Raw genomic sequence first — 27,172 nt, 5'->3', positions numbered from 1 at the left:
GACAATTAAAAAGTCCTGAATCATATATATATATTTTTTAACACTTTGAGTACTTATTGAAAGATAAAAGAGTAACAATCATAAAATGAGCCCCAAATGCAAGATAGGGACAGAAAAAATATGAATTATTTAGAAAAATATGCAATTTAACAGAGCTATATGGTCACAACTATGTCAAGGAAAGACACCAACAACGGTGGAGTTCTAGCTAATAGAAATGACATATACTTTTTCCTGCTACACTCGATTTCCATAGTTTTGTAATACATTTGTATTTTTATAGTGTATAAAGTAAACTTTATCAAAATAAAAAAATTGATGTATACAGCAGAGTTACAATTACAGACACATTTGTGGTATTGACCGCTTTGTTCTTGCTCGCCAAGTTAAAAATAAACTAAGCATTTAGCTTAAGACGTTAGAAAATACACAATAAAACAGACATCAGAGAATAGAAAGAAAAATAAATTTCAAAGCACAGTTTTATGTATCAGTAAACAATAGTTTTGAAAAAGCACATGCAGTCTGAGTTGGTTATTTAAAACAAACAGAATTAAACTTAAAAAATAGAGAAAACAATGTATTTAAATCAAAAATTCAGAGGAAGTAAAATGTATAGCTATGCTAACTATGAAGGGAATAGTATTAATTAGCAAAACTGACTTAAGTACAATGCTGGAATTGGCCAATAACTACGGAAATATTAGAGAAAACTGCCAAAGAGCTACTCCAAATGTTAGCGATTGTCTCTTGGTGAGTAGCATTATGGGCTATTTCACTCCCTCTTTGTGTGTGTGTGTGTGTGTGTGTGTGTGTGTGTGTTTTAAATTTTTACTTCTTTCTTTTTTCCCCACTACAAGCTACTTTAATTCCTTGAACAACTTTTCCACGCAGGTAAAGTATTACCATATTTTCCTACTAAGATAAATTTTCAATAGATTTTTTTCTACAATAAAATTTACTAAAAACATTTGGTTCACTAATTTTTGTCTATATGAATGCTGTCCATAGTGGCTTTTGAAAATCTGAGTTTTCTTTGATGACCACATTTCTACCAAGATCAATTTTCCTGAGTCAAATTTTGTATATCCAGTATAGCATAGTATAGTACAGTATAGTATAACCTTTTCCTTTTAATATATTTGTTTCTAGGCAAGCTTTTGCATTCCTTGTGGAAGAGGCACATGCACCAGCACTGCACATTTCCTGGCTATGTGTCTTGGACGTGGCCTCACAACTGTCGAGTGATTACGAGGGGCAGGCCGGTGGCTGGCAGATACTCTGGCCCTAACATGGTTTAGTGCTGAACCGAAGCTGCAGCTGCCCCCTCCAGCTTCCTGTTACGTGAGACTAAAAGCGCCTATTAGTTTACTCCATGGCTAGCTGGGCATTCTGTGTTCACAGGGTAAAGATCTTTTAACTGATGCAGTGACAGAGCAGAAGTGGCTCTGTGTCTATATTACCAACAAAACTGTATTCATAGCTGCTACAATAATGCAATCCCTAATATTGAATTGTACTTGCTCTTTAATCTACATTTTTAAGAAGTACCTTAAAACAATCAACATGTACATTTTTAATAAAACTGATGTTCATTGTGAAGTCCAGAGACTTTATTTCCATGTTCTAGGTAAGAAAACTGAAGTCTATAGATTGTGAATACAATTTTCAGGTTTTTGTTTTTTGATTTTTTAAAACAATTTTTATTGTATTAAAAATATATATGCTATGCATATAAGTTATACATAGCATAAAATTTACCATTTTAACCATTTTTAAGTGTATCATAGATTGACATTAGGTATATTCACAGTATTGTACAACTACCACTACTATCATTTCTAAAATTTTACATAAGGGATTTTCAGTTTTTATCATTAGCTAATGACACCTTTTAGAAAAATTTTACGCCATTTAGAGAGTGACAGCAAGGTAAAAGGAGAACATTTTATTTTTCTATTCATATCAGTTGAACTCTGAATGTACCTGTTTGAATATAGATATTGTGTCAACACTACACCTTAGGGAATAGTGAAAGAGTCACAGAACATAGAACTTTTTATTACCTTTCTCAACAGTGCGTGACACATAGAAGCAGCTACGAAAGAGGTGTATAAAAAGACGGTTAACAATATAAGGGGTAACTGGTATGACCCAAAGATAAATCAAAACTGCTATAGGAGTTATCAATACCCTATGAGGTTGATGAGGTTGAAAGTTTTAAGATACTTTTTAAAAATGTAGATTAGAGGGCAAGTATAATTCACCACTTCATTTACATACATAATTAACTACTTCAAACTTGAACCTAATATGGGAATGGCAGAAACTAATTTAATCATTAAAGCAGCAACCTATGTTAAGAATTCTATCAAAGAGTACATGGGAAAATTACGTTTATTGGCATAAAGTTATTCGTAATATTTCCTTCCCATTCTTTGAATGTCTGTGGGATTCATAGTGGTGCCCCTTCTAGCACAGCTGATATTGATCATTTGTGCCCTCTCTTTTTAAAATATTCAGTCTGGTTCAAGGTTTATCAATTTTTATTGATCTTCTAAAGGAATCCGTTTTGGGTTTCATTAATTTCCTCTATTGTTTTATGTTTTCTGTTTTGTTGATTTCTTCTCTCGTCTTTCTTTTCTTCTCTGACTTTTGGTTTATCATGAAGGGATGCTGAATTTTATCAAATGCTTTTTCTGCATCTATCGAGATGACCAAATGGTTTTTGTCCTTCATTCTATTGATGTGATGTATGGTATTTATTGTTTTGCATATGTTGAATCATCCTGGCATTCTTGGGATAAATGTGTTGTATTTATTTGGTTTGCTAATATTTTGTTGAGGATTTTTACATTTATGTTCATCAGAAATATTGGTCTGTAGTTATTTTTTTTGTTGTGTTCTTGTTTGGTTTTGGTATCATGGCTATGCCGGCCTCATGTAACGAGTTACAAAGAATTTCCTCTGCTTCAAGTTTTTGAAAAAGTTTGAGAAGGACTGGTATTAATTCTTCTTTAAAGGTTTGGTAGAATTCAGCAGTGAAGCCCTCTGGTCCTGGACTTTCCTTTGTTGGGAGACTTTTTATTACTAATTCAATATTGTTACTCAATATTGGTCTGTTTAGATTTCCTGTTTCTTCTTGTTTCAATATAGGAAGGTTGTATGTATCCAGATATTTATCCATTTTCCCTAGGCTTTCAAATTTATTGACATATACTTGTTCATGGTAGCCTCTAATGATGTTTTGTATTTCTGTGGTATCCATTGTGATGTCTCCTTTTTCATTTATGATTTTATTTGTTTGGATCTTCTGTCTTTGATTTTTGGTCTAATGTATTCTTTTTCTAGTTTCTTAAGGATGAAACTGAGGTCACTGATTTTCTTCTTTTTTTTTTCTTTTTTTTTCTGAGACGGAGTCTCGCTCTGTCGCCCAGACTTGAGTGCAGTGGTGTGATCTTGGCTCACTGCAAGCTCTGACTCCTGGGTTCATGCTGTTCTCCTGCCTCAGCCTCCAGAGTAGCTGGGACTACAGGCACCCACCACCATGCCTGGTTAATTTTTTGTATTTTTAGTAGAGACGGGGTTTCACCGTGTTAGCCAGGATTGTCTCTATCTCCTGACCTCGTGATCTGCCCACCTCGGCCTCCAAAAGTGCTGGGATTACAGGCATGAGCCACTGCACCTGGCCAATTTTCTTCTTTCTTAATATACGCATTTAATGCCATAAATTTCCCTATAAGCACTGCTTCAGCTATATCCCCCCAAATTTGATGTTATTGTTTTCTTAACTGTCATTCAGTTCAAAATACTATTTCCCTTTGGATTTCTTCTTTGACCCATGGTTTATTTGCAAATTTTTATATAATTTCCACTTATTCAAAAAGTTTTCAGACATATTTGTGTTATGGTTATCTTATTAAATCCACTGTGGTGAGATAACATGTTGGAACACTTGAATGTTTTTAGATTTATTGAAAATGTTTTATGGTTCAAAATGTGATCTATCTTGATAAATGTTTTCCCTGTGCACTTGAAAAGAACTCTTTGTCTGCTATCATTGAGCAGCATGCTCTGAAAATTTAATTATGTCAAGTTGATTGATAGCATTGCTCAAGTCTATATGCTTACTGTTTCTATATCCATTTCTCCTATCAGTTATTGAGAGAGGGGTGCTGAAATCCCTGAGTCTAAATGTGAATATTTCTGTTTTTTTTTCTTACATTCTATCAGTTTTTGCTTCATGTATATTGATGCTCTGATAGTGGATTCATGTGTTTAGCAACATATATATTGAAGAATTTACTTCTATGTCATCTTAAATGACCCTCTGTACCTCTAAAATATTTATCTCTTTGTTCTGAAATCTACTGTCTGTTTTAATATAGTCACTCCAATTTTCTTTTCATTAGTGTTAGTATAGTATAGCATAGTATAGTACAGTATAGTATAACCTTTTACTTTTAATATATTTGTGTTTTTATAATTAAGGTAGGTTTCTTGTAGACGGCATATAGTTGGATCTTGCTTCTGTGTTCAATTTCACAGTCTTTCAGTTGGGATGTTTTGACCATTTATATTTAATGTGATTATTTTAATGTGATTATTTATATGAGTTGGTTCAAATATACCAAATTGCTATTTGTTTTCATATTCAACTAATTTTCTTTTTGTTTCCTTTACCTCCTTTTGAATTAACTGAGTATTTATCATTTCATTTTTATCTCCTTAGTTAATGTATTAGCTACACTTTTTATGAGTTTACTTTAGATATACTAAGCATCTTTAACTTATTATGGTCCATCCTCAATAATTTTTTGCCACTTCATGTATAATGTGAGAACATTATAGCAATACTTCTATCTTTTCCTGTTATGGTATTTGTTTCATTATTCTCATACACTTTATTTCTATCCTGTTACAACATCCCAAATACATTGTTATTCTTTTGGCTTTGAGCAAAGTGTCTTCTAACATTTTTTAAAATTATTTTTTGTATACCCACATATTTACGATTTCTGGTATTTAAAAATTTTTCTGGTGAACATCTAGATTTTTCTTCTACCATCATATTCTCTTTGCCAGAAAGGCTTCCTCTAATATTTCTTGTGGTGCAGATCTGCTGAAGTAACTTGTTTTCAGCTTTAGTTAAGTCCAAAACAGTCTTTATTTTGACTTTGTCTTTTTTTTTTTTTTTTTTTTTTTTTTGAGACGGAGTCTCGCTGTGTCACCCGGGCTGGAGTGCAGTGGCCGGATCTCAGCTCACTGCAAGCTCCGCCTCTGGGGTTTACGCCATTCTCCTGCCTCAGCCTCCCGAGTAGCTGGGACTACAGGCGCCCGCCATCTCGCCCAGCTAGTTTTTTTTTGTATTTTTTAGTAGAGACGGGGTTTCACCGTGTTAGCCAGGATGGTCTCGATCTCCTGACCTCATGATCCACCCGTCTCGGCCTCCCAAAGTGCTGGGATTACAGGCTTGAGCCACCGCGCCCGGCCTTTGACTTTGTCTTTTAAAGATACTTTTGCTAGGTATAGAATTCTAGGTTGGCCTGTTTTTCTTTTAGTACTTTAAAGTCAGCACTTCAGTGTCTTCTGGCACGAAATGTTACTGACTAGAAGGCTGATGTCATATTTTTTTCACTCCTTTGTATGTTATATATCCTTTTTTTCTAGCTACTTCTAAGGTTTTCTCTTTAAGATTTTTCTCTTTTGTTTTTAAGCAATTTAATTACAATGTACCTTGTAGTCTTCCTTGTTTCTTTTGTTTGAGGTTCACTGAACATATTTTATCTGTGGACTTAAAAGTTTTTATCATGCTTGGAAAAAAAATTACAAATTATTCTTTTAAAATAATATTTGTCCTCTCTTCTTTCTTCTTCTTTGGAGATGCCAGTCACACACACATAAGGCCCCTTGGTATTGTCCCTGTAGTTACTGATACTCTGTTGCTTTCTTTTTCTAGTCATTTTTCTCTGGGCTCCATTTTGGAGAGTATCTAGAGCTATACCTTCAACTTTACTGATCTTTTCTTCTGTGATGTCCAGTCTGTTAGTAATCTGTTAGTCCCACCATTGGCTTTTTAAAAATTTCAGATGTTATACTTCTCATCTCTAAAAGATTTGTTTGTGTTTTTTCTGTCTTTCTATATTTTATGTCTCTCCTTAACATGATTATGCTTTCCTCGACTTTTGTACACAGATGAAATGTAGTTTTTTAGAACTTTGTTCTGGGATGGAACAAATCACTTGGAAAAAGCAGGATGCTGTCAAGGATTCCTGTAAGCTTTGTTAGAATGGACTAGAGCAGGATTTTTTCCTAGTGTTGATCTTGTACCACTTCTGAGCCACACCCTTCTGTGTTCTACCTGATGCCCATAATTTATGAAGTTTTCCACTCTGACTGGTGAGAATATGAACTGTTCCCCACTCTGTGTGACCTCCAGACATGGTTCCTTCTGCTCCCTTTGAGTGGGTATTTCACTAGTCTCAAGGTAGCTTCCTCACACACACGCACTGGTAAATACTTATCCATGGACTTGGACTTGGTGGGGGTGGGATGGGGTGAAGTCTGCCGTCTCCGGAGTGCCATCCATGTGCAGCAAGCCCCTCTCTGCAGTACTCTGCCTTGCAAACTGCGGCTGCCTTGGTCTCCTTGACCTTCCAACCCTGTCCCTTCAACTCAGGGAGACCACCTGCATCTGCATTGGCTCCCCTCCCTCATTGCAGCCTGGAAACTCTCTTCATGCAGTGAGTTAAGGCAATCTGAGGAGTCACTCTTTTGTTTTTCTTCTTGCAGGGATAACTGTCTCCTGAGCTGTCCATTGTCCAATATTTGAAAACCACTGTTTCATGTATTTTTTTCATTTTTTAGTTATTTCTGCCCTGTAATTTCTCTTCTGATTTTATAATTTCTTGTTATTTTAAGGAAAACTCCTTTAAAAATAGCTTTATCTCTTTGAGAATCTTAAGTATGTTTTTCTAGTCATTTTCAGATTGACTATTTTTATTTAGTTGGATATTGATCTTCCTTTATGTAAAGTTTTTTGGGCTTTTTTTTTTAGATGAAGATTTCATCATACGAAATTTCAATTTTTATGTTCCACTGTGTGGATGCGTCTACCTTTCGGCTCTTGCCAGCCTGTCTAAAGTCTGTCCTGTTATTTTCACTTGGTCCACAGGCCTCCCAGTCCTTCAATGGTGACTTAGGGCTTCTGTCCTCAGTGATATTCAAGTTCTGGACGGGCATCTTTGTAGTCTCCTCCCCTCAGATATGCTGCTTTATTCAAACAGTTGTAGCTATTTTTTAATATGCTGTTTTATTCAAACAGTTGTAGCTATTTTTTAATATGCTGTTTTATTCAAACAGTTGTAGCTATTTTTTAATATGCTGTTTTATTCAAACAGTTGTAGCTATTTTTTAATATGCTGTTTTATTCAAACAGTTGTAGCTATTTTTTAATATGCTGTTTTATTCAAATAGTTGTAGTTGTTTTCTGTCTTCAGCACTGTCTTATGCAATGGGCTTGCCTGGAGTCCCAATGAGGTGACCATTTGGTTCCCGTCACACTGTGGGCTCTGGCTGTGAGCTAAAGCTTCTTTTCAGGGCTGGGAACTTCACAGATGATCATTTCAAGTAAGCTTTATTACCACGTATTTGTTTCATTTAGTTTTTGATCATGGCTCTGTATTTTTTAAAAACCCTTTTGTTTAAAGGAAATAATTGTTATGTGTTTGAACTAATGGGCATGGTGGATGGGTTTAAGCCATGAATTCAAAGTAAGAACTCAATACAGGCCCTCATGTATTACTTTTGAGGGACTACTGGGTAATAAGATGTTAGAGGCCAGAGTAGCATGTTGAATTATATTTATAATGAAGAAATTATCTCAGCCCATCAGTACACATAAATGAGTTATGTGTCAAATTTTGCAAATTCATAAAGTAATTTCTTTTCTCTAATTTTATGGAAAATTGCTTCCTAGACTCATCTTTGAAAAGGAAATTTATAACTAATATATCAATCCATACAGAAGTTAGGAAGCATAGTTTTGTTCTGGGATGGCTCTTATTGGAAAGCCATATTAGTTATAAAACACTGTACAGCTCTGTTATCGCATAATATTATTCAAATTGTTACTGAATTCTATGTATTGATTGACATACTCATTAATGCGACATTCTAAGACTTTAATATGTGATTATCTGAGATATTCTTTATAATTTTGCTTTCTGTTTTTAAAAGCATACTGGAGATGAAATGGCCTGATAAAATATAACTGAGAGTTATTATTAATTCCAGAATATTAAATTTGCTATGATCTAGTCACCTGATTTCAGTCACTGGACTCTTCTACCAGTCTGATTCTTCCCAAAATATAGCAGAAGATCAGCCAACGCAACTCCGGGGAAAAAAGAAGGCCAAGTTCTAACACTTGAACGCTTCATTCATGTCTGACTTCCCTTTTTACAAAAGGGAAATCCTGTAGGACAGGATTATTTCACACACTGAAATGCCATCACAATTAAGGTAAGTATATGACATAAGGTAAGGGTAAGCCTCACAGAATCAGGCTCTTACCTGCCTATTATACTGCAGGTCATCATCTGGCTCCCACTGCCAATAAGATAGCCCCAGAAGTAACATAACAGCACCTAAAACTACTTACGTACTTTTCACTCACTGGGATCTGTCTTTGTGATATTTACGTGTTAGTCATATGCCATGCCATTTTGCAATTGGTAATAGAGCCTGGTGAATGTCTGGTTCAGGAGTGTGTTTTATCTCTCTAACAAGACCTCATGTTTCTTAGTAAGTCTTTTGTTTCCTTTCTAATTCTCCTATAGTAGCTGGTACAGCCTCCGCAGTTAGGAGATACTGAAATACCCTTTCATATTCAGAAATATGAAAGGAAAATGAAGACTCTGCTCTTCAAATAACCAGAAAGTTATAGCTGGGTGAAGTTTTCACTTTTTGTGGGTCGGGGAGGTAATGCCATTTATCAATAATCTGGCAAAATGTTCATGCCTACTATAATGGTCATAGCATTACTTAAGTAGAAATAGAACATATTGCAAACACTGTTTGAACGTATTTGCACTTTATTCTTGGCTGTCCTTCTTATAAGCTCCATGGAGGTAAATGAAGAAAATCTTGATTTACTTTTAAAGTCACATAATTATTTAATGACAATGCTGAATCTACTTGTTTAGAATCTTACAGGATTATAATCTATAATTAGTATAATAAATGCAGAACATAATACAATGAAACGATTTTTGTGTGTGTGTGTGTGTGACAGAGTTTCGCTCTTGCTGCCCGGGCTGGAATGCAATGGTGCTAGCTGGGCTCACCACAACCTCCGCTTCTCAGGTTCAAGCGATTCTCCTACCTCAGCCTCCCGAGTAGCTGGAATTAAAGGCATGCGCCACCACGCCTGGCTAATTTCATATTTTTAGTAGAGACAGGGTTTCTCCACGTTGGTCAAGCTGGCGCGACCTCAGGTGATCCGCCCACCTCGGCCTCCCAAAGTGTTGGGATTATAGGCGTGAGCCATCGCACCTGGCCGAAACAAATTTCTTTCTAAGCTTCTTAGATAATTTTGAATACCCTAAGATAAATATATTTAAGTTAGTTGATCTAACATAAGGAAGTTTAAATTGTTCTTGGTAAAATTTTTCATTTCTAAAACCTTTAGTTTATTGTGGTCTAAACTACTGAGGCCACTGAATTCAGATCTGAAGCACATTAAAATGAAATATTTTTAGAAGGCAGTATCAGAGATAAATTCTACAACCCAATAGTCAAGATTTTTATAAAGCGCATATCATGAATATGTGCACGTGTATGCGCTTTAAAAATCTTCTCTAAACTATATTGAATTTTTGTGCTTAAACATGATTTATTTTTCATAAAGCACAAATTATTTGTCTTTCAACATTTTCTTACCACTCTGGAGTGTATTTCTTTGGCATACAATGGGAATAAAAATTCTGATTCCCCTTCCAAGCGCAGTCCATCTTTTGTTACACGTAAGTGGCCCATTCCTGCCTGTTAAAAGAAAAAAAGAGACAACGCATATTTTTTTATTGCTTGCTTTTTCATTCCTCTTGCTATTGACTTAAATCACACATGTATTTCCATATATTGCCTACCACCTTTTCTGTATTTCTCCTAAATACTGTATTTAAAACTTCACATCTTTTAATTCAATATTCAATATTATTAAATCTTGTATAAATACAAAGAGCTGTTTAGAAAACACATATAAAATTTCAAGAGTCATTGTATAATAAACACTCAAGAGCCCATCACCATGTAAGAAAAAGAATCTATTACTATTTTTAAAAAATTTAAATTAAGTTACAATAAAATTAATTGTTTTGAGGTATACAGGTCTATGAGTTTTAACACATATATAGATTTGTGTAATCATCAACACAATCAGAATATAATATAGTTCCATCACCTGCCCGAAAATACCATAAATACCATCATCTGAGTTCACTATGTAGTAAATATTCACTGAGCACTTCTTAAGTGAAAAGCAAAACAGGAGGATGTAGAGGTCTGTTCAAGGTGCCTGCTCTCAAGCAGTTTACAGTCATGAAGCGTTACCAGACTGGGTGGCAGACACGATTCTGGAGGTCACCAATGACCGCTGTGCTGTTAAAACTTGTGGGCATTTCCAACTTCATGCCCTTTGCATTCTCAGGGGCATTTGGCACTGGACCCTTTCCTCCTTGAAACACTATCGTCCTTTGGTTTCCACGATGCTGTGCTTGTCTGGGCTCCTCCCACCTCCAGAACCACATTCTCCATCTCCTAACAGGCTTGTCCTCCCTACCCAGCCCTTGACTACTGGCTCCCTCAAGTTCGGTCTTAGGCCCTTTACTGCGTTCATGCTATGAATTGACTTCCATTTACTATTTCAGTGTGGAGGCTTATCCGTTTTTTTCCAAATTTTAAAAATTGTAGTAAAATGTCATATACATTTTACCATCTTAACCACTTATAAGAGTACAGATCCATGCTATTAAGTATATTCATGATGTTGTGTGACCATCACCACCAACCATCTCTAGAACTGCTTTCATCTTGCACAATTAAACACTGTACCCATTAAACAATTAACTCCCCCTTCTCCCCTCCACCCAACCCCCTGGCAACTACCATTCTACCTTCTTGTTTTAAAGTTTTAATATGTAATTGAGGCATTGTACTTGTACACATTTTGGGGTACAATTTGAAATATATGTATACAGTGATAAGGTCAAATCTTATAGCATTTCTGTCTCTATGAATTTGATTATTTTAAGTACCTCATGTAAGTGGAATCATATCGTATTATCTTTTTGTGGCTGGCTTATTTCACTTAGCATAATGTCCTCTAGGATCATTCATGTTATAGCATATTATGACATTTCTGTTTTTTTAAGGTTGAATAATATTCTACTGTGTGTACAAGCCATATTTTGCTCATCCACTCATCCACTGATGGATTCTTGGGTTGCTTCCATATTTTAGCCATTGTAAATAATGCTATGAACATGGGTGTGCAAATATCTCTTTGATTCCCTGTTTTCAATTCTTTCAGTATATAGCCAAAAGCAGAATTGATCGATCATATGGGAATTCTATTGTTAATTTTTTGAGAACTGCCATACTGTTTCCCATGGTAGCTATTCAATTTTATATTCTAACAGTGCACAAGAATTCCAATTTCTCCACATCCTCCCTAACACTTGGTATTTTCTGTTTGATAGTAGCCATCCACATGGAAGAATCCGTTTTTACCTGTAAATAGTCTGTTCTGAGCTTCATACCCATATATCTGATTGCCTACCTGTCATCCCCTTCTGACTGTCTTAAAAGCATCTGAATTCAACCAGCTGAGCTTTGATCTTTCCGCTCTTCCCCAAATAGAAAGCATTATTTAAAAAAGGAAAGCAGGACAGTCCAAAGGATGAAACAAAGCAATAAGGGACATTTTACGTTGTGACAGGTGAATTTCTAGGATAGAGATATGTTACCCTGACCTGAATCTTACCTGCCAGGCAATAGACTTCTACTTTCAAAGACATTATCAGTTGAAAGCTCCATTAACAAGAACCAAATTAAATGTGTGGTTATGCCATGTGGTTCAATCCATAAACTACAATTCGAACTGACATTTGGGAGTGGTGGCATTAGCAGTGTGCATGTGGAAGCCCCACACACTGCTGGGTGCAGCTACCTCCCACACTAGGTAGATGAGCACTTCTGAGCTGTATTTTTTTTTCTTTATGGAATCTCACTCTGTCTCCCAGGCTGGAGTGCAGTAGTGCAATCTTGGCTCACTGCAACCTCCACCTCCAGGGCTCAAGTGATTCTCCCGCCTCAGCCTCCAGAGTAGCTGGGATTACAGGTGTGTACCACCATGCCCGCCTCATTTTTGTATTTTGAGTAAAGATGGGATGCTGTCATGTTGGCCAGGCTGGTCTCGAACTCCTGACCTCAGATGATCTGCCCACCTCAGCCTCCCAAAGTGCTGGGTTACAGGTGTGAGCCACCATGCCTGGCCTTCTGAGCTCTTTTATCCATGTGATGCACTGGGAGGTTTTGTTTGAAGAAAGGGCTCAGAGTCTAAAGAGGCTGACAACTACTGTTTGGGATTTTCTCATGGGATCCAGCCAAGCATTTATAATATAGTTTATAAACTTAAACCAACATTAGAAAATTATAAAAATCGATCATGTATGCATAATCAGCCAATTTTTAAAGCAAACATTTTCATTAAAGATTTTATGGCCTAGAGTTAAACAAAGCAGAATTTCAAGATTACAAATTCTGTTCTGAAAATTTGCTGCTGAATTTTTGGGTTCAAGTAAACATATGGCGGCAGTTTTCTGGACTGTACTTGTTATATCACCAAAAAAACCCTAATGTTAATCCTAGCCTCTGTGGTCGCTAATTTCCATAGTCAGCTTACCAAAGCTGACTGTTCATTGTCATTTCTTTCTCTGGCTGTTACTTTCTTTACTTGAAAAACATGCAGGAAAATACTGAAGCTACTCAAAAAAATAAAATAAAATAAAATAAAATAAAACAAAATAGAAGGAGGGACTCATTCCCAGCTCATCATAAGAGGCAGCATCATCCTGATACCCAAACCTGGCAGAGACACAACAAAAAAGAAAACTTCAGTTCTATATCCTTGATGAACACAGATGCAAAAATCTTCAACAAAATACTAGCAAACCGACTCCAGCAGAACATCAAAAAGCTAACCCACCATGATCAAGTAGGCTTTATCCCTGCAATTCAAGGTTGCTTTAACATATGCACATCAATAAATACGATTCATTACGCAAACAGAACTAAAGACAAAAAGCACATGATTATCTCAATAGATGTAGAAAAAGCTTTCCATAAAATTCAACACCCTTTTGTGTTGAAACTCTCAATCAACTAGGTATTGAAGGAACATACTTTAAAATAAGGAGACGTCTATGACAAACCCACAGCCAATATCATACTGAATGGTTAAAAGCTGGAAGCATTCCCCTTGAAAACCGGCACAAGACAAGGAAGGAGGCCCTCTCTTACCACTCCTATTCAACATAGTATTGGAGGTCCTGGTCAGAGCAGGCAAGAGAAAGAAAGAAAAGGTATCCAAATAGGAGGAGAGAAAGTCAAACTAATCCTGTATGCAGATGACATGATTCTACATTGAGAAAACCCCGTAGTCTCTGCCCAAAAGCTCCTTGAGATGATAGGCAATTTCAGCTAAGTTTTGCGATACAAAACCAATGTACAAAAATCAGTAGCATCCCTGTACATTAACAGCACCCCTAAGCTGAGAGCCAAATCAAAAGTGCAGTCCCATTTTTTTGCATTCCCATAAACAATAGAGGAGAGTTATAGTTGTTCCACATTCTTGTCAGCGTTTGGTACTGCCAGGTTGTTTTTTTTTTCCCATTCTTAATAGGTGTATAATGAATTTTTTTTCTTTCTGGGATTTTAATTTCTGTAAAAGAATTCATTCAAATGATTATGGTCACAAACATGATTTTAACAAAAAGATTGCTTGCCTACCACATCAGTGCATGACGGACGTGGACAGGCAGCCAACACATTGTGCATTACCTAAGCTCTCCTCTTTCAGCTGCCTCATGATGCCATCTTCATTTGAAACAAGGGGGATTCATGCCAAAATCAGGAAAAAGAGCCTTCATTTTCTTTTTCTAAATTATTCTAAAAATAAGACAGCAGGTAGAAAAACAATGCACTGTGAAGATAAAAAGAAAAACTGAAAAGATTCATTGTCCTAGTAAATTTTCATAGTAATGTTAGATCCGTCAACCTGTCTGTAAACCCTTCAGTAATTTTTTGTTATAAATCTAGTAATAAATTTGTGTCATTCCTTCTTGGTCATTGCTAACTTCATATACACAAACATTTTTGAAAGTTATATTTCATATTTACACATTTTTTGAATCATAAAATATTTATTGGGTACCAAATTATATGTATGGCACTGTGATATGGCTGAGGATTCAAGAGTATAGTGTTCTATTGGCCCCTGAATTTCTCTGACACAAACAGATACACCCCTAGTATAGACAAATTCAGGGGTTCTGAATGGGACTTGAACAAAGAGTACTGGAGAATTTGGGGAATGCCTCTCAGAAGACGTGAGATTTGCACTGGGTCAAGCTGGAAGGGTGCATCTTGAAAGAGTTTTAGATATTTAGTAGAATGTCCATGATAATTCTGTCATGGAGAGATTACTCTGGAATAACATGTTCAAGATTCTAATATGCTTCATTGCTAAGAAAAGGTAGATAATTATCCTCTTTTACTATCTCATTTTTTGAGTACTGTCTTCTTTGAAATTGTTATTTCACATTTTGTGCACATAGTCTTGTAAGTTACTGAACATCTGAAATTGGTCTGACTTCCACATTTGGCCATTATGTATAGCCTACATCTTATTGCTATAAGATGATGGTGACTATCCACAAAATATGTCTTTGGTTTTTTTTTTTTTTTTTTTTTTTAACTCTCAGCTTACTCTGTTAACACCTACTAAATCATCCATGCTGGGATCCATATTTCCATATTGTACCAGTGGGGTGGTGGTTTTTGTCTGAGTGCAACTTTTCACATTATTTTTATAATGAGAAGTTTAACAGGATAGCAGGTACTTTTTCATGTTATACTAAAAATAGAATAAAATAAAGAATAACTTTCGTCAAAGGATTTCATAATTTTGTGCCAGGCTTAAACTGAGCATTTAATTAACATAAGTAATCACTAATGGTCCTTGTTCTGTGGGTGTGTGTGTGCTATCAAAGAATCACAGATTGAACATAATCCTAATTAAAACCAAGACTCTTACCCAGTCTGAATCCTAAGCTAATATTCTTTTCACTGTTTTTACAGTGTCTCAAAGTAGGTTTTTCTAAATAAAACCTAATCAAGTACATAAGATTAGTTGGTTTATAATTTCAAGATACTATCTTTGTTAGCATTTGTGAGAAAAAACTATGTTACCAGAAGACATTAACAGTTTCCTATTATTGGTAGAAACGGGAGGAAAGTGAATAGATCTGCATCTGGAGCCCATTAGTTTTGTTATAATAATATTCCCTGAGACAGGAAAGTGAGGCCTAGTTCCAGTTCGGGCTGATGGACGTCCCTCCTTGCAGCAAGAGCCTATAGCTTAGGAGACCAGGTGTGCTGTTGCCTTCTTTATTTCCCAATTGCTGTAATATGGTTAAATCACTCATAAAAATTATAATAAAAGAGAAAATTGAAGGCATATCCCTGGGATAAAAATTAAAACTATAGTGCTATTTGTATCTTTAGACACTGGTAATGATGGGATTTGTATCACTGATATCCATGATAATGAAATTCCTCTGTACGTGGAATAGCTCTAGGTTTGTCTTCCTCCTCCAAACTCAGTCTTGATAATATCTTGTCTTCTAAGAAAGAAAATGCCATTAAGTTAGTACATGTTCCTACTGTCTGTGACCTCTGCTTCAACCCTACTCTATTACAAGTAGCATATAAATCAAACATTTCACTTTGGTTTTTGGACTGGAAAGCACTGATATGATATAATACCTTTTAGAAAGACATAAATAATTTGAGAAAATGCCAGGTACTGGTTAAAAATGCTACAGTGTCATATTTTTCTTTTAATCACAGTTCCATTCATTTGAAAAACAAATGGGATGGAGATGCAGGTGGTTTAAGGCATCAATATCACACTGCTGAAAATCAAATGACAGTGTGAGCTGGGCATCATTAAGGCAGGAATGGAGGAGAACAGCAGGGCATAGGGTTGGTCTGGGCACCAGACACCTATCTTCCACCAGCACAGTGTAGACAAAGGCAGTTGGAAGACCAGTGGTCCAATGTTTCTAAATGGAGCCACCAAGAATGTCAGATAGGCACAGCAAAGAAGTTGACGTCTCTTCCTTGGTTTCTGTGCCAGATAATATTCCATTGCTCTTCCTTCCTGCACGTTGCTTTCCCTGGGGAGATGTTACTGTAAGGGAGGAGACCACTACTACTCCCGCTGCCCTCCTCCCCCAACCTTGCCTAGTTCACAAGACAAGAAGAAAGAGAGAAAGCAAAAAGTTGGAAAAAACAAAAGTAAGATAAATAGCTAGACAACCTTGGCACCACCACTTGGCCCTAGAAGTTAAAAAAAGCAATAATAATAACATCAACCCCTGACCTAAACTACCTGTGTTATCTGTAAATTCCAGACACTGTATGAAAAAAGCATTGTAAAACTTTTTGTTCTGTTAGCTGATGCATGTAGCCTCCAGTCATGTTTCCCACGCTTGCTCAATTTATCACGACTCTTTCACATGGACCCCTTAAAGTTGTAAGCCTTTAAAAAGGCCAAGAATTTCTTTTTTGGGGAGCTTGACTCTTAAGACACGAGTCTGCTGACGCTCCTGGCCGAATACAAAACCTCTTCCTTCTTTAATCCGGTGTCTGAGGAGTTTTGTCTGCGGCTCATCCTGCTACAACTGAAACAGCAGGGGTTTGGTCTAGGTCCTGCTGTTTGCTGCACAGAAAGCCAATGACTGAAGTGACAAGGAAGAAGGCTTTAACTGGGTGCTGCAGCCCAGGAGATGGGAGCTCAGTCTCAAATTAATCTCTGATCAACTAAAACTAGGGGTTTTTACAGCAGGGAAGAAATTTAACAATGTGTAGGAAAACAGGAACTAGGGTGGGACAAGGAAGCAATCATGATGAATGTGGGGTCAGGCATTTTATTGTCTGGATGTGGTGACCTGTTAAGTTTCAGTTCCTTGATACTTTTTTTGACAGGTCTGAAGGCCCTTTCCTGAGAAAGGAACTCAGATAAAACAAATGCAAATTTCAAGCTTTAAGACCAGAAGGGTCAATTTCTGTTTATCCAAAAAACTGTTTGTGGAACAACTGGGTCAGTTTCAGAGAGTTCCTTTCATGGCCAAGTTTGTTAGAGGCCTCCCTGCAGCTGAGGCCACACTGCCCTTCCTTAGGGAGCACACAGGAGCCAGCCCCAGGGAGCAGAGCAAAACCACCCCCAGGCTGAGCCATGGTCACCTGCAGGTGGCCGCATGTAGCTGCCTTAGGGGCACCTGCCAGCCTTTCAATGATGAAGGCAAGCAAAGTGTGATGATGAACAAAGGTATCTTAAGATACACTATAGCACTAGCCACTAAAAATATGGTAGACATTCTGTTTGTTCATATAACTATCACAGTAAGTTTTTTTTTTTAAATCTCTGTCCAATCTGATAAAATGTTATTTATAAAATATATTTGCAAAGTGTGTTCATATTTGTAAAATACTGAACATGCTCCCAGAAAGCATTTCAGTATAAGTCATTTTAGTTTTAGATAAATTTGATCTCTTTAGGTTCAGTAAATGATCAAGGACAGATATAATATAATTTTAGTAGTTTGCATTGTCATCTTTTCTTATTTATTTTTGAAACGGAGTCTCACTCTGTCACCCAGCCTGGAGTGCTGTGGCACCATCTGGGCTCACTACAACCCCCACTTCCTGGGTTCAAGTGATTCTTCTGCCTCAGCCACCCAAGTAGCTGAGATTACAGGCACGTGCCACCACGCCCAGCTAATTTTTATATTTTTAGTAGAGACAGGGTTTCACCATGTAGGCCAGGCTGGTCTGAATTCCTGGCCTCAAGTGATCTGCCTGCCTTGTCCTCCCAAAGAGCTGGTATTACAGGCATGAGTCACCATGCCCCACCAGTTGTCTTTTCTTAAATTAATTAATCCTATAAATTGCAATCCTAATTATTTGCCAATGAAACCACTGCAGAGATATGGGTACTTTGCCAGTGAGACCATTGCAGAGATGTGGGTAGTAAAACTGACAGCTCCTTACAGAAAGTTTCCTTGTGCTGTTTGCATGATTTCATTCAGGCATACTCCTTCTTTTACTTCCCTTTCACCACTTAAGAAATGGAATGCCTCTATCTATATCACATCAGCACTGTCAGCATAAAACATTACGAAGGAGATAACATGGGAAAGAATGTGATAGCCGAGTCGAGGACTCCTGCTACTCATGCTGTATTCCCTGAGTGTAATTTAAACTTTAGGTGACCCTGAAGTTTGCAGTGTCTGCAAACCAAACCTGCTCTGTGACACAGGACTTAGCTGGGGCCCCTCCTCAGACCCAATCCACCAGCCTCTCCTGGGAAGCAGCTTAGCAGTATCCATTTCTAAGAGCCTTCCCAAGTAACTGGAGCCTCTCTTCTCGCTCTCTCATATCATGCCCATGCTTTCACATCCTCTCTAATTTGCCTTTGAGAGATTCAGTTATTCTTCTACTAATTTTTAAGCATCTGTGCTTTCTCTAGGTTACTTTGCCTCTTTCTATACTCATTTGCTAAAATCATAAAACAACAACTATATTAAAGTAAATAAAAAGAATACATCCCTTGGTCATTCAATCTCTTATCAACTCAAGAAATACTTACAGAGCATCAGTTTTCTGCTAGAGCCTGAGTCTACCAGGCTCAACTGACATGATCCTACAGGGTTAGCAGACATTTAACAACAAAGTTGTTTTTTTTTTATATGAACAAAAATTGTGGTGTGCTATGCTATGGAAAAATAAGTCCGAGTCCTACAGAAGAGAATAATAGGAGGATCCTGTCTTAGACCGGAGGTGATCCAGGTAACCTCATCAAGAAAGTATCATTTTGAGCTGAGACCCTGCATTAGTCCATTCTCGCATTGCTACAATGAAATACCAAAGACTGGGCAAATTATAAAGAACAGAGGTTTAACTGGCTCATGGTTCTACACGCTGTACAGGAAGCATAGTGGTTTCTGTTTGGCTTCTGGGGAGGCCTTAGGAAACTTATAATTACAGTGGAAGGCAAAGTCCTAGCAATCATGTCTTACATGGCAGGAGCAGGAGCAAGAGAGAGAGGGGAGATGCTACACACTCTTCAACAACCAGATCTCATGATAACTGTCAGGACAACAGCACCAAGGGGGTGGTGCTAAACCATTCATGAAGGACCCACCCCCATGATCCAACCACTTCCCACCAGGCTGCACCTCAACACTGGGGGTTACAGTTCAACATGAGACTGGGTGGGGACACAGATCCAAACCATAATGATGTGACTGTGTGTGTGTGTCTGGGTTGGAGCGGATGCTCTAGATAGAGAGAAGAGCATATACTAAAACACTGAAGCAAGAGAGAACTGTCTGCAGAATTGGATACCAATGTGCAACAGGCGAGCAGTTTAGAGTGAGACGGCAGAGGAAACTGTGCCCAGCCTGCGGTCAGAGGCTGGTGTGTTTCTGTGGTTTTTCAATGCAACAGGAATGGATCCACTCATGGATTTTCAATAATAAGGTAAAATCAGATAAATACAGTGAGGGCATTTCCTGTCCCTGATTCTCACAGGCAGAACTTTGAAATAGCCAGAGGTGATGTGCAGGTAAGTGGGAATAATGATTAATCACTTGGTCTCTATGGTGAAAGGGGGATCAAGCTTTCCTCTCCACTTTTCTGCCCCCCTCCCTAGTTTCTGACTTAGATCCTCACTCTGGCAGCCTGAAAAATCAACATGAGATCACTTAAGTGGGGGATGTAGGAGGGATCTTTCGTGAGAGAAACACTCTGCCCTTCTCTGCAGCCCAGGGCAGGAGAGTGATGTGTGTGGCTGGAGAGTTAGGAGAAGTGCAGGCTTCTGGCTCCTCTCCTCCTTCCCCAGGGATCTACTTGCCCACAGATTTCGGGTCTGATGTGGGTACAGGAAATCCCACCAGGAAGCATGTCTCAGTATCAAGTCCTTGCCTCGCAGCAGGCGTCAGGAATTCTCCATGCTGCCTGTGACTTGATGGGTCATCTTTCTAATTCTGGGGTGCAAGACATTTGGCCAAATCCAAGCCAGCACCCTCCAATCAGCTTTTTATCAGTAACACAGATGGTATTTTAAGCTATCTCTACCAGATTTTTTTTTTGTTCCTTTCAGTTGGGTTTGAATTTGGATGGGGAAAAATTTGTATTTATTGGGTCCCATAAAACCCCTAAAGGGCTTTTTTTGGACATGGTTCAAGGATAAGTCTGTGTGCTGCCTTCATGGTGCCACCTTCTGAGTCGGTTTTCCTGATCTTCATGGATCCTGTTATCTGCTAAGATACACTTAGCTTTGAAATCACTGAAATAACAATACGTAAAGTTGAAGTCTGTCAATCTCAAACTCATGGGATGATGATGAGGATAAATTGAGTTAGTAGGCATGAATGGATTGTGAAATCTATTATATGCTAAATGATGAGTCATGAAAATAAAAAAGACAAGAGTCTTTTAAAAATAAACTTTTTTCATAATAAATACTACATCAATATATACACTGATTTCCTCAATTATGATGAGCTAAAATGATCACTCATATTAATGCATCAAAGAACATTTTTGTTATTAAAATGAAATTATTTTTCATTTCAAAATATTTTTAAAAAGAATAATGTAATTCATAAACAAGTAATTTCCCAGTAAGAAGTGGTTAAAACATACATGATTAGATTAGGCTAAACATTATCTTATTGCTAGTTATTTAAAATATATATCAATATCCAGTAATAAAAGATTAAAAGCTAACCATTTCTCTGTTAATAAATGGTCAAGAGTAAGGGTCATCAGGTAAGTTTATTTAGGTAATTTTAGAGTTTTTCTCTTTGTTCTGCTTTGTTTTTGTCAATACCCAGCAAAAGAGAAATTAAACACTTCACATGGTGTAGTAACATTGTACTAGTTTTCTATTGCTGTGTAACAAATTTCCCATGAATCATCACTAACTGCTTAATGACAAACACAAAGCTAATAGTTTAAACAATATAGATGCTGTTTGATTTATGAAGAGTTGAAAATGCATTTAATACACCTCACCCACCTAACAGCATAGCTTGGTTTAGCCCACCTTAAATATGCTCAGAACCCTTACATCAGCCTACAGTTGGGCAAAATCATCTAACACAAAGCGTACAGTATAGTGTTGAGAGTTTATAAAATGCAAATGGGATTTCAGAAAATACCCCTCCAAGGGTGATATTTTAACAACCTTCCATGACCATTGTGCATTCACAGCCAGCCTCTGGTCACTTGCATATCTGCATTCTTTTCTAAGTTTTAAAAATCCTTTTCAAATGATTATATTAATATAATTATAAGGCTGAAATAAATGTCATTAAGATGCCATCTAATAACATTTTCCCAGCTTCCTATGAATGATCACTAATGGCTTAATGACAAAACATGTATCTAAGGAAATATCCACAAAGGCTGTGTAGCAAGGGTTTACTTTCTTGCTAAATGAAAGGTTCTTAATGGGGAAAGTCCTTAATGGGGAATTCTTAATTGCTACTTTCCAAAATGAATTAATTTTAAATCCTTGTTAAGGAGAAATCTACCAGGGTATCCTGAACTCCTAAAAAGGGCAATGTTACTTATTACCATAATAAATGAAAACAAACAATACTTAACCACAGAGTATTTTATAGAATTATAAGCTTAATGATAACATTTAATATTACTATTCTTCCTTGATCACTTATATCTTTTTTCCCAAATAAGATTGCCTCCAAGATTTAATTACCAGAGTTAATATAATTAGCTTAGAATCATTCATCTTACCTTGATGATAACCTAAAGTTACATTCACTAAAATGCATTAAAATATTTTATAGGCAAACAAAGGTTGATAACTCTAAAAGTCTTCTAAAAAATCAATTTCATTCAAAATTAAAGATGTCTTATTTTAACATGCAGATATGACCCATGTATATTATTCTACACTCGTGAACACTGTAACTAATATTGCATATTATTTTTATAGAACGAAAATATAATAAGGACAAAGCATAATAAGGTACTCTACTACACTGATTTCTTTTAATAACTGCATTCCTGACTAACTGATTTAACTATTATAATGGCTAACAGGGAATATTTTAGAATCTTTATGCTCAGCATCAGTTGTTACAATGTCCTAAATATCACTTTATATTCAACAGATGTCTTTTCTGGAAATTGTGAAAATTTCTCTTACATCAAGTTTTATTTCTAAGAGTAGAATTGGATTTGTGAGATACTACTAATTTGGGTTCTTTCTAACCCCAGCTGGGCAGATAAAACCAGGCTCAGCCTTATTTGAATTCAGATTAATACTCCTATCAACATTTTGCTCTGGTCTTCTCCCTCCCTTTTTTTTAAACTTTTAATATTCTTTGGTGTCCTTATGCATTCATTTTGTGATGTTTTACTGGCTTTCTCTCCTAATGTTAACTTGGCATTGTTGAATACATCATTTGTAGTTAGTTTTACCGTTTTCTACAGTGAAACATTAAAGCATGATGAGGTGTTGAAATGACAGTACATGTAAACTAATAAAGGTGCCATTGCTACACTGTTGAGGATCTGAGCAGAGAAAGCCATGCTAAACTTTGTTAATTTGAAAAATTATGGGTTTCCCTATATTCTAACAACTGGATGGGTGATAGATAAGCAATTACACCGAGTCTGGGTAAATAATTATATGGTAGTTGTTACAAGCTCAAAACTACGCAGATCTCTGCAAATGCTCAAAGCCCTATTTAACTTTACCATTTCAGTGTCAAAGTGCTCAAAAGAGTTCTTTTGTAGACATATTAAAAGTTCTCTTACAGACATACTTCTTTGGGATGTTAATGTTCAAGAAAATACATTGGTTTATATATGAAAATAAAAAAGAAATTGGTTTCCATTCTTTTGGATAAATATCTGAACGTGGAATTATTGGATCATAAGGAAGTTTGATTTTTAATTTTTAAAGGAATTTCCATACTGTTTTCCATAGTGGCTGCACCATTTTGCATTCTCACCGACAGTGCACGAGGATTCCAATTTCTCCACATCCTTGCCAGTATTTGCTGTGTTTTGTTTTTTGATAATAGCCATCCTGATAGGTGTGAGATAGTAGCTCATAATGGTTTTGATTTGCATGTCCCTGATGATTAGTGATGCCGAACACTTAGGCCATTCTGTGTCTTCTTTGGAGAAATGTCTATTCAGATGTTTTGTCCATTTTTAATCGGGTTATTTGTCTTTTTGCTCTTGAGTTATAGGAGTTCCTTATATATTTTGGAAATTAACCCCTTATCAGATATATAGTTTGCAAATATCTTCTCCCATTTCATGGGTTGCCTTTTCACTCTGCTGATTATTTTCTTTGCTGCACAGAGGCTTTTTAGTATAGTGTAGTCCCACCTGTCTATTTTTGCTTTGGTTGCCTGTACTTTTGATATTCAAGAAATCATTTCCAAGACCAATGTCACGAAGCTTTTCTCCAAATATCTACTTCCAGAAGTTTTACACTTTTAGGCCTTATGTTTAAATCTTTAATCCATTTTGCATTAATTTTTATGCATGGTTTCAGATAAGGGTCCAAATTCTTCTTTTGCATGTGAAAATCCAGTTTTCCCAGCACTGTTGAACAGACTATCTTTTCCTCATTTGATATTCTTGGGCACCAGTTGATCACACATGCATGGATTTTTTTCTAGAATATCTATTCCAGTGGTCTATATGCCTTTCTTTATGCCAGTACCATACTGTTTAAATTATGATAGCTTTGTAATATATTTCAAAATCAGGAAGCATGATGCCTCTAGCTTTGTTCTTCTTTCTCAAAACTGATTTGGCTGTTTCAGGTCTTTTGTAATTCCACATGAATTTTTGGATTGTGTTTTCTATTTCTGTAAAAAACCATAACATTAGGATTTTGATGGGAATTGCACTGAATCTATAGATCACTTGTGGTAGAATGTACATTTTATTAATACCAAGTCTTCCAATCAATGAACATGGGATATCTTCTCATTTGTGTCTTTAATTTTTTCATCAGTATTTTATAGTTGTCATTATGTAAGTCTTTCATCTTCTTAGTTAAGTTTATTTCTAGATATTGCATTCTTTTTGATGTTATTGAAAATGGGATTGTTTTTCTAATTTCCTTTTCCAATAGTTTGTTGTTTATCCAAAAGAATGGAAATCAGAAACTGGAACAGGTATCTGCTCTTTCATGTTCACTGTGGCACTATTTATACTAGTCAATCAAGATGTGGAAAACACCTAAAAGTCTACAGATAACAAATGAATAAAGAAAATGTATGTCCATACAGTAGAATATTATTCATCTTAAAAAAGAAAAAAGTTCTGCAATGTGAGACAACATGGATAAACCTTGAGGACATTATGCAAAGTGAAATAAGCACAAAAGGACAAATATTACATGCTTCCACTTATATGAGGTATCTACAGTAGGCAAATTCATTGAACAAAGAGTGGAATGGTGGTTACCAGGGGCTGAGGAAGTGAGAATGGGTGCTATTAATCAATGGACTTCACATTTCAATCAAGCAGGATGAGTAAGTTCTAGACATCTGCTGTACAACATTGTACCTATTGTTAATGATATCATATTGTACAATTAAAATCTGTTAAGAGGGTAGATCTTGTGTTAATTTTGTTCTTGAAATAAAATTTACAATAAATAGAACATGAAATCTTATATTTTAAAATCTTTCAAATCAGTAAGAATTAAAACATATGTTAATTTACAATTTACTGTTTCAAAACATATGGGATAATTACAAAAGTAAGAAATCAAACTCATGCACCTATGAGAATTACATCATTTATGTCATTCCACTTTGAGAATAATGATGCAAAGTCTAACCAGCATCTTCCAATTAAGGCCTGGCATTTTCTGTAGGTTAGTGCCTTTGGGTATCTTGCCTTTTGATTCCATAAATGTTAGTAGTAGTTTTTCTTATTTTGTTAAAGACAGCACTAAAGAATCCTGAATACTCACTACCAATTAGCAACAGGTTCCTAACTGAAGAAAATACCACACTCGACCATATCTCACTAGAAAGGGCATGGGATGGGCAGCTGCGGTGACGGCAGGAACGTCTGTGCTGATGTCTGTGGGGAGCCCTTCTCCATCAGTGAAATGGACACAGCTGCTGGCACAACTTAATTTAATCCACATTTATAATACCTCAAAGTTGTTTTAGGTGCCACATGACAAGATTATAAAGTAGACATATTGTCACTTTACAGTCAAATAGTTTACAAAATTAATTCACTCTTATTTCATAAATAATGCACATCATTCATTCCAGATAAAGTCTGTCCTTGCTCAGCACGTGCTGGGCAGTGGGTGGCTTCTCCTCACTCCTGGGCCCTTCCATGGGCCTCCTACCCAGGACACTGCCTCTCTTAACCTTCTGCATAACTGGCAGTCCTACAGCAGACTGATGCAGGGCTCTCTATTCAGAGTTGTCTCTGGCAAATCCCATATTTTATAATTTGAGGACTTTAACACTGCTTCAGTCTCCAGAAAATATTAAACTATTTTACATTTAGATATTAAAATTTATATGATGTGCAAAAACATGCATCTTGTTAGTTGTGCCACTTTCATGAAGTAACATTGTCCAATGGGACTAAGTACTATTGTGATGCTGTAGAAATAGTGATTTTATAAATTTTAACCAAGAAATCACAATTTAAATTGGATTAATTTGAATATATTTACATAATTGTTCATATATATTTATAATTATAATTTATAACAGCTTATATTATATATTTATATTGACTGCATTCATATTAATATATCAAATATACTAACACAGTTTCAAACTATATTTTGATTTGATTGGTATTTTACCTCTTTGCATATATAAAAACATAAATATTATGTCAATAAAATAAATAATGTATCTACTGGCTAGAACTATAGTGGGACAGAAATACTTGCATAGAAAGTGAAGAAGAAGAATAGAAGGTGTTTCCGAGTGAATGACTTCAAGCATTGTTCTCAGAAAGAGCCTGTGCAGAGGTGAAGGTTGCAGTGAGACAAGATTGCACCACTGCACTCCAGCCTGGGCAACACAGCAAGACTCCGTCAAAAAGGAAGGAAGGAAGGAAGGAAGGGAGGGAGGGAGGGAAGGAGAGAGGGAGGGAGAGAGGGAGGGAGGGAGGGAGGGAGGGAGGGAGGGAAGGAGGGACGGAGGGGCCTGTGCATATATCACACCTTCAGATGCATGTAAGCAACAGACTGACCTGCCTGCGATGTTCTCTGCAATATTTTTGTCTCACTGTGGCTATCTTGTAAAATTAAGACATTCTACATTAAGCATTTTTTCAAGAGTACACAAAATATTATCAAAGAATACAAAATTATGTAGCTATCTTTAAAACATAAGAATGTTTAAAATAGAATATGAATTCCTTAGGATTGACATTTTAGTTACTAAATCTGTTGCTGAATGCTGAAGTGTGTACATGAATTTACTGTCTCTTAGTAAAGGGTCTTTAAAAAATGAAAGTGTAACTTGATTACCTGTAAATAAAAAAAAAATTTAAAAGAGAGTGCCATTTAAAGTAAATATTTATGAATTAATGAAAATTTAAAAAATGATTTATACAGTTTTACAAACTGATGAATTAAATAATCAGTAAGTAATCTTGACTCAATCAACCACAAACTAAAGACTATTACAATATTCCCACTATATAGAGATGACTAATGAAAAAAATTACAGCAAAAACACACAAAACCAACACACTATAGTTCACAATGAGGTTT

General features: G+C 36.3%; 1 protein-coding gene and 1 long non-coding RNA gene across 3 annotated transcripts in view; both read right to left on the bottom strand.

Annotated features, from left to right (window-relative positions):
* The window catches only part of SGCG (sarcoglycan gamma), a 95,384-nt gene that overhangs the window by 32,416 nt on the left and 35,796 nt on the right, over nucleotides 1–27,172 (bottom strand). For both annotated transcript variants that reach the window (XM_050767106.1, XM_050767107.1), the window contains exon 3: nucleotides 9,943–10,044. In XM_050767106.1, the coding sequence (XP_050623063.1) occupies nucleotides 9,943–10,044 (102 nt within the window). The remainder of the gene's footprint in view (nucleotides 1–9,942; nucleotides 10,045–27,172) is intronic.
* On the bottom strand, nucleotides 3,381–9,936 carry LOC126940880 (uncharacterized). The gene is made up of 2 exons (XR_007720955.1): nucleotides 5,500–9,936; nucleotides 3,381–5,175 (listed from the first exon to the last, which is right to left on the bottom strand). It is a non-coding gene; the product is annotated as an uncharacterized LOC126940880 (long non-coding RNA).

The sequence above is a fragment of the Macaca thibetana genome, chromosome 17 (genome assembly GCF_024542745.1).
Source record: "Macaca thibetana thibetana isolate TM-01 chromosome 17, ASM2454274v1, whole genome shotgun sequence".
Classification (NCBI taxonomy): Eukaryota; Metazoa; Chordata; class Mammalia; order Primates; family Cercopithecidae; genus Macaca; species Macaca thibetana.
Note: the sequence above shows the minus strand (reverse complement) of the source record. Positions and strands in the feature narration are given on the sequence as shown.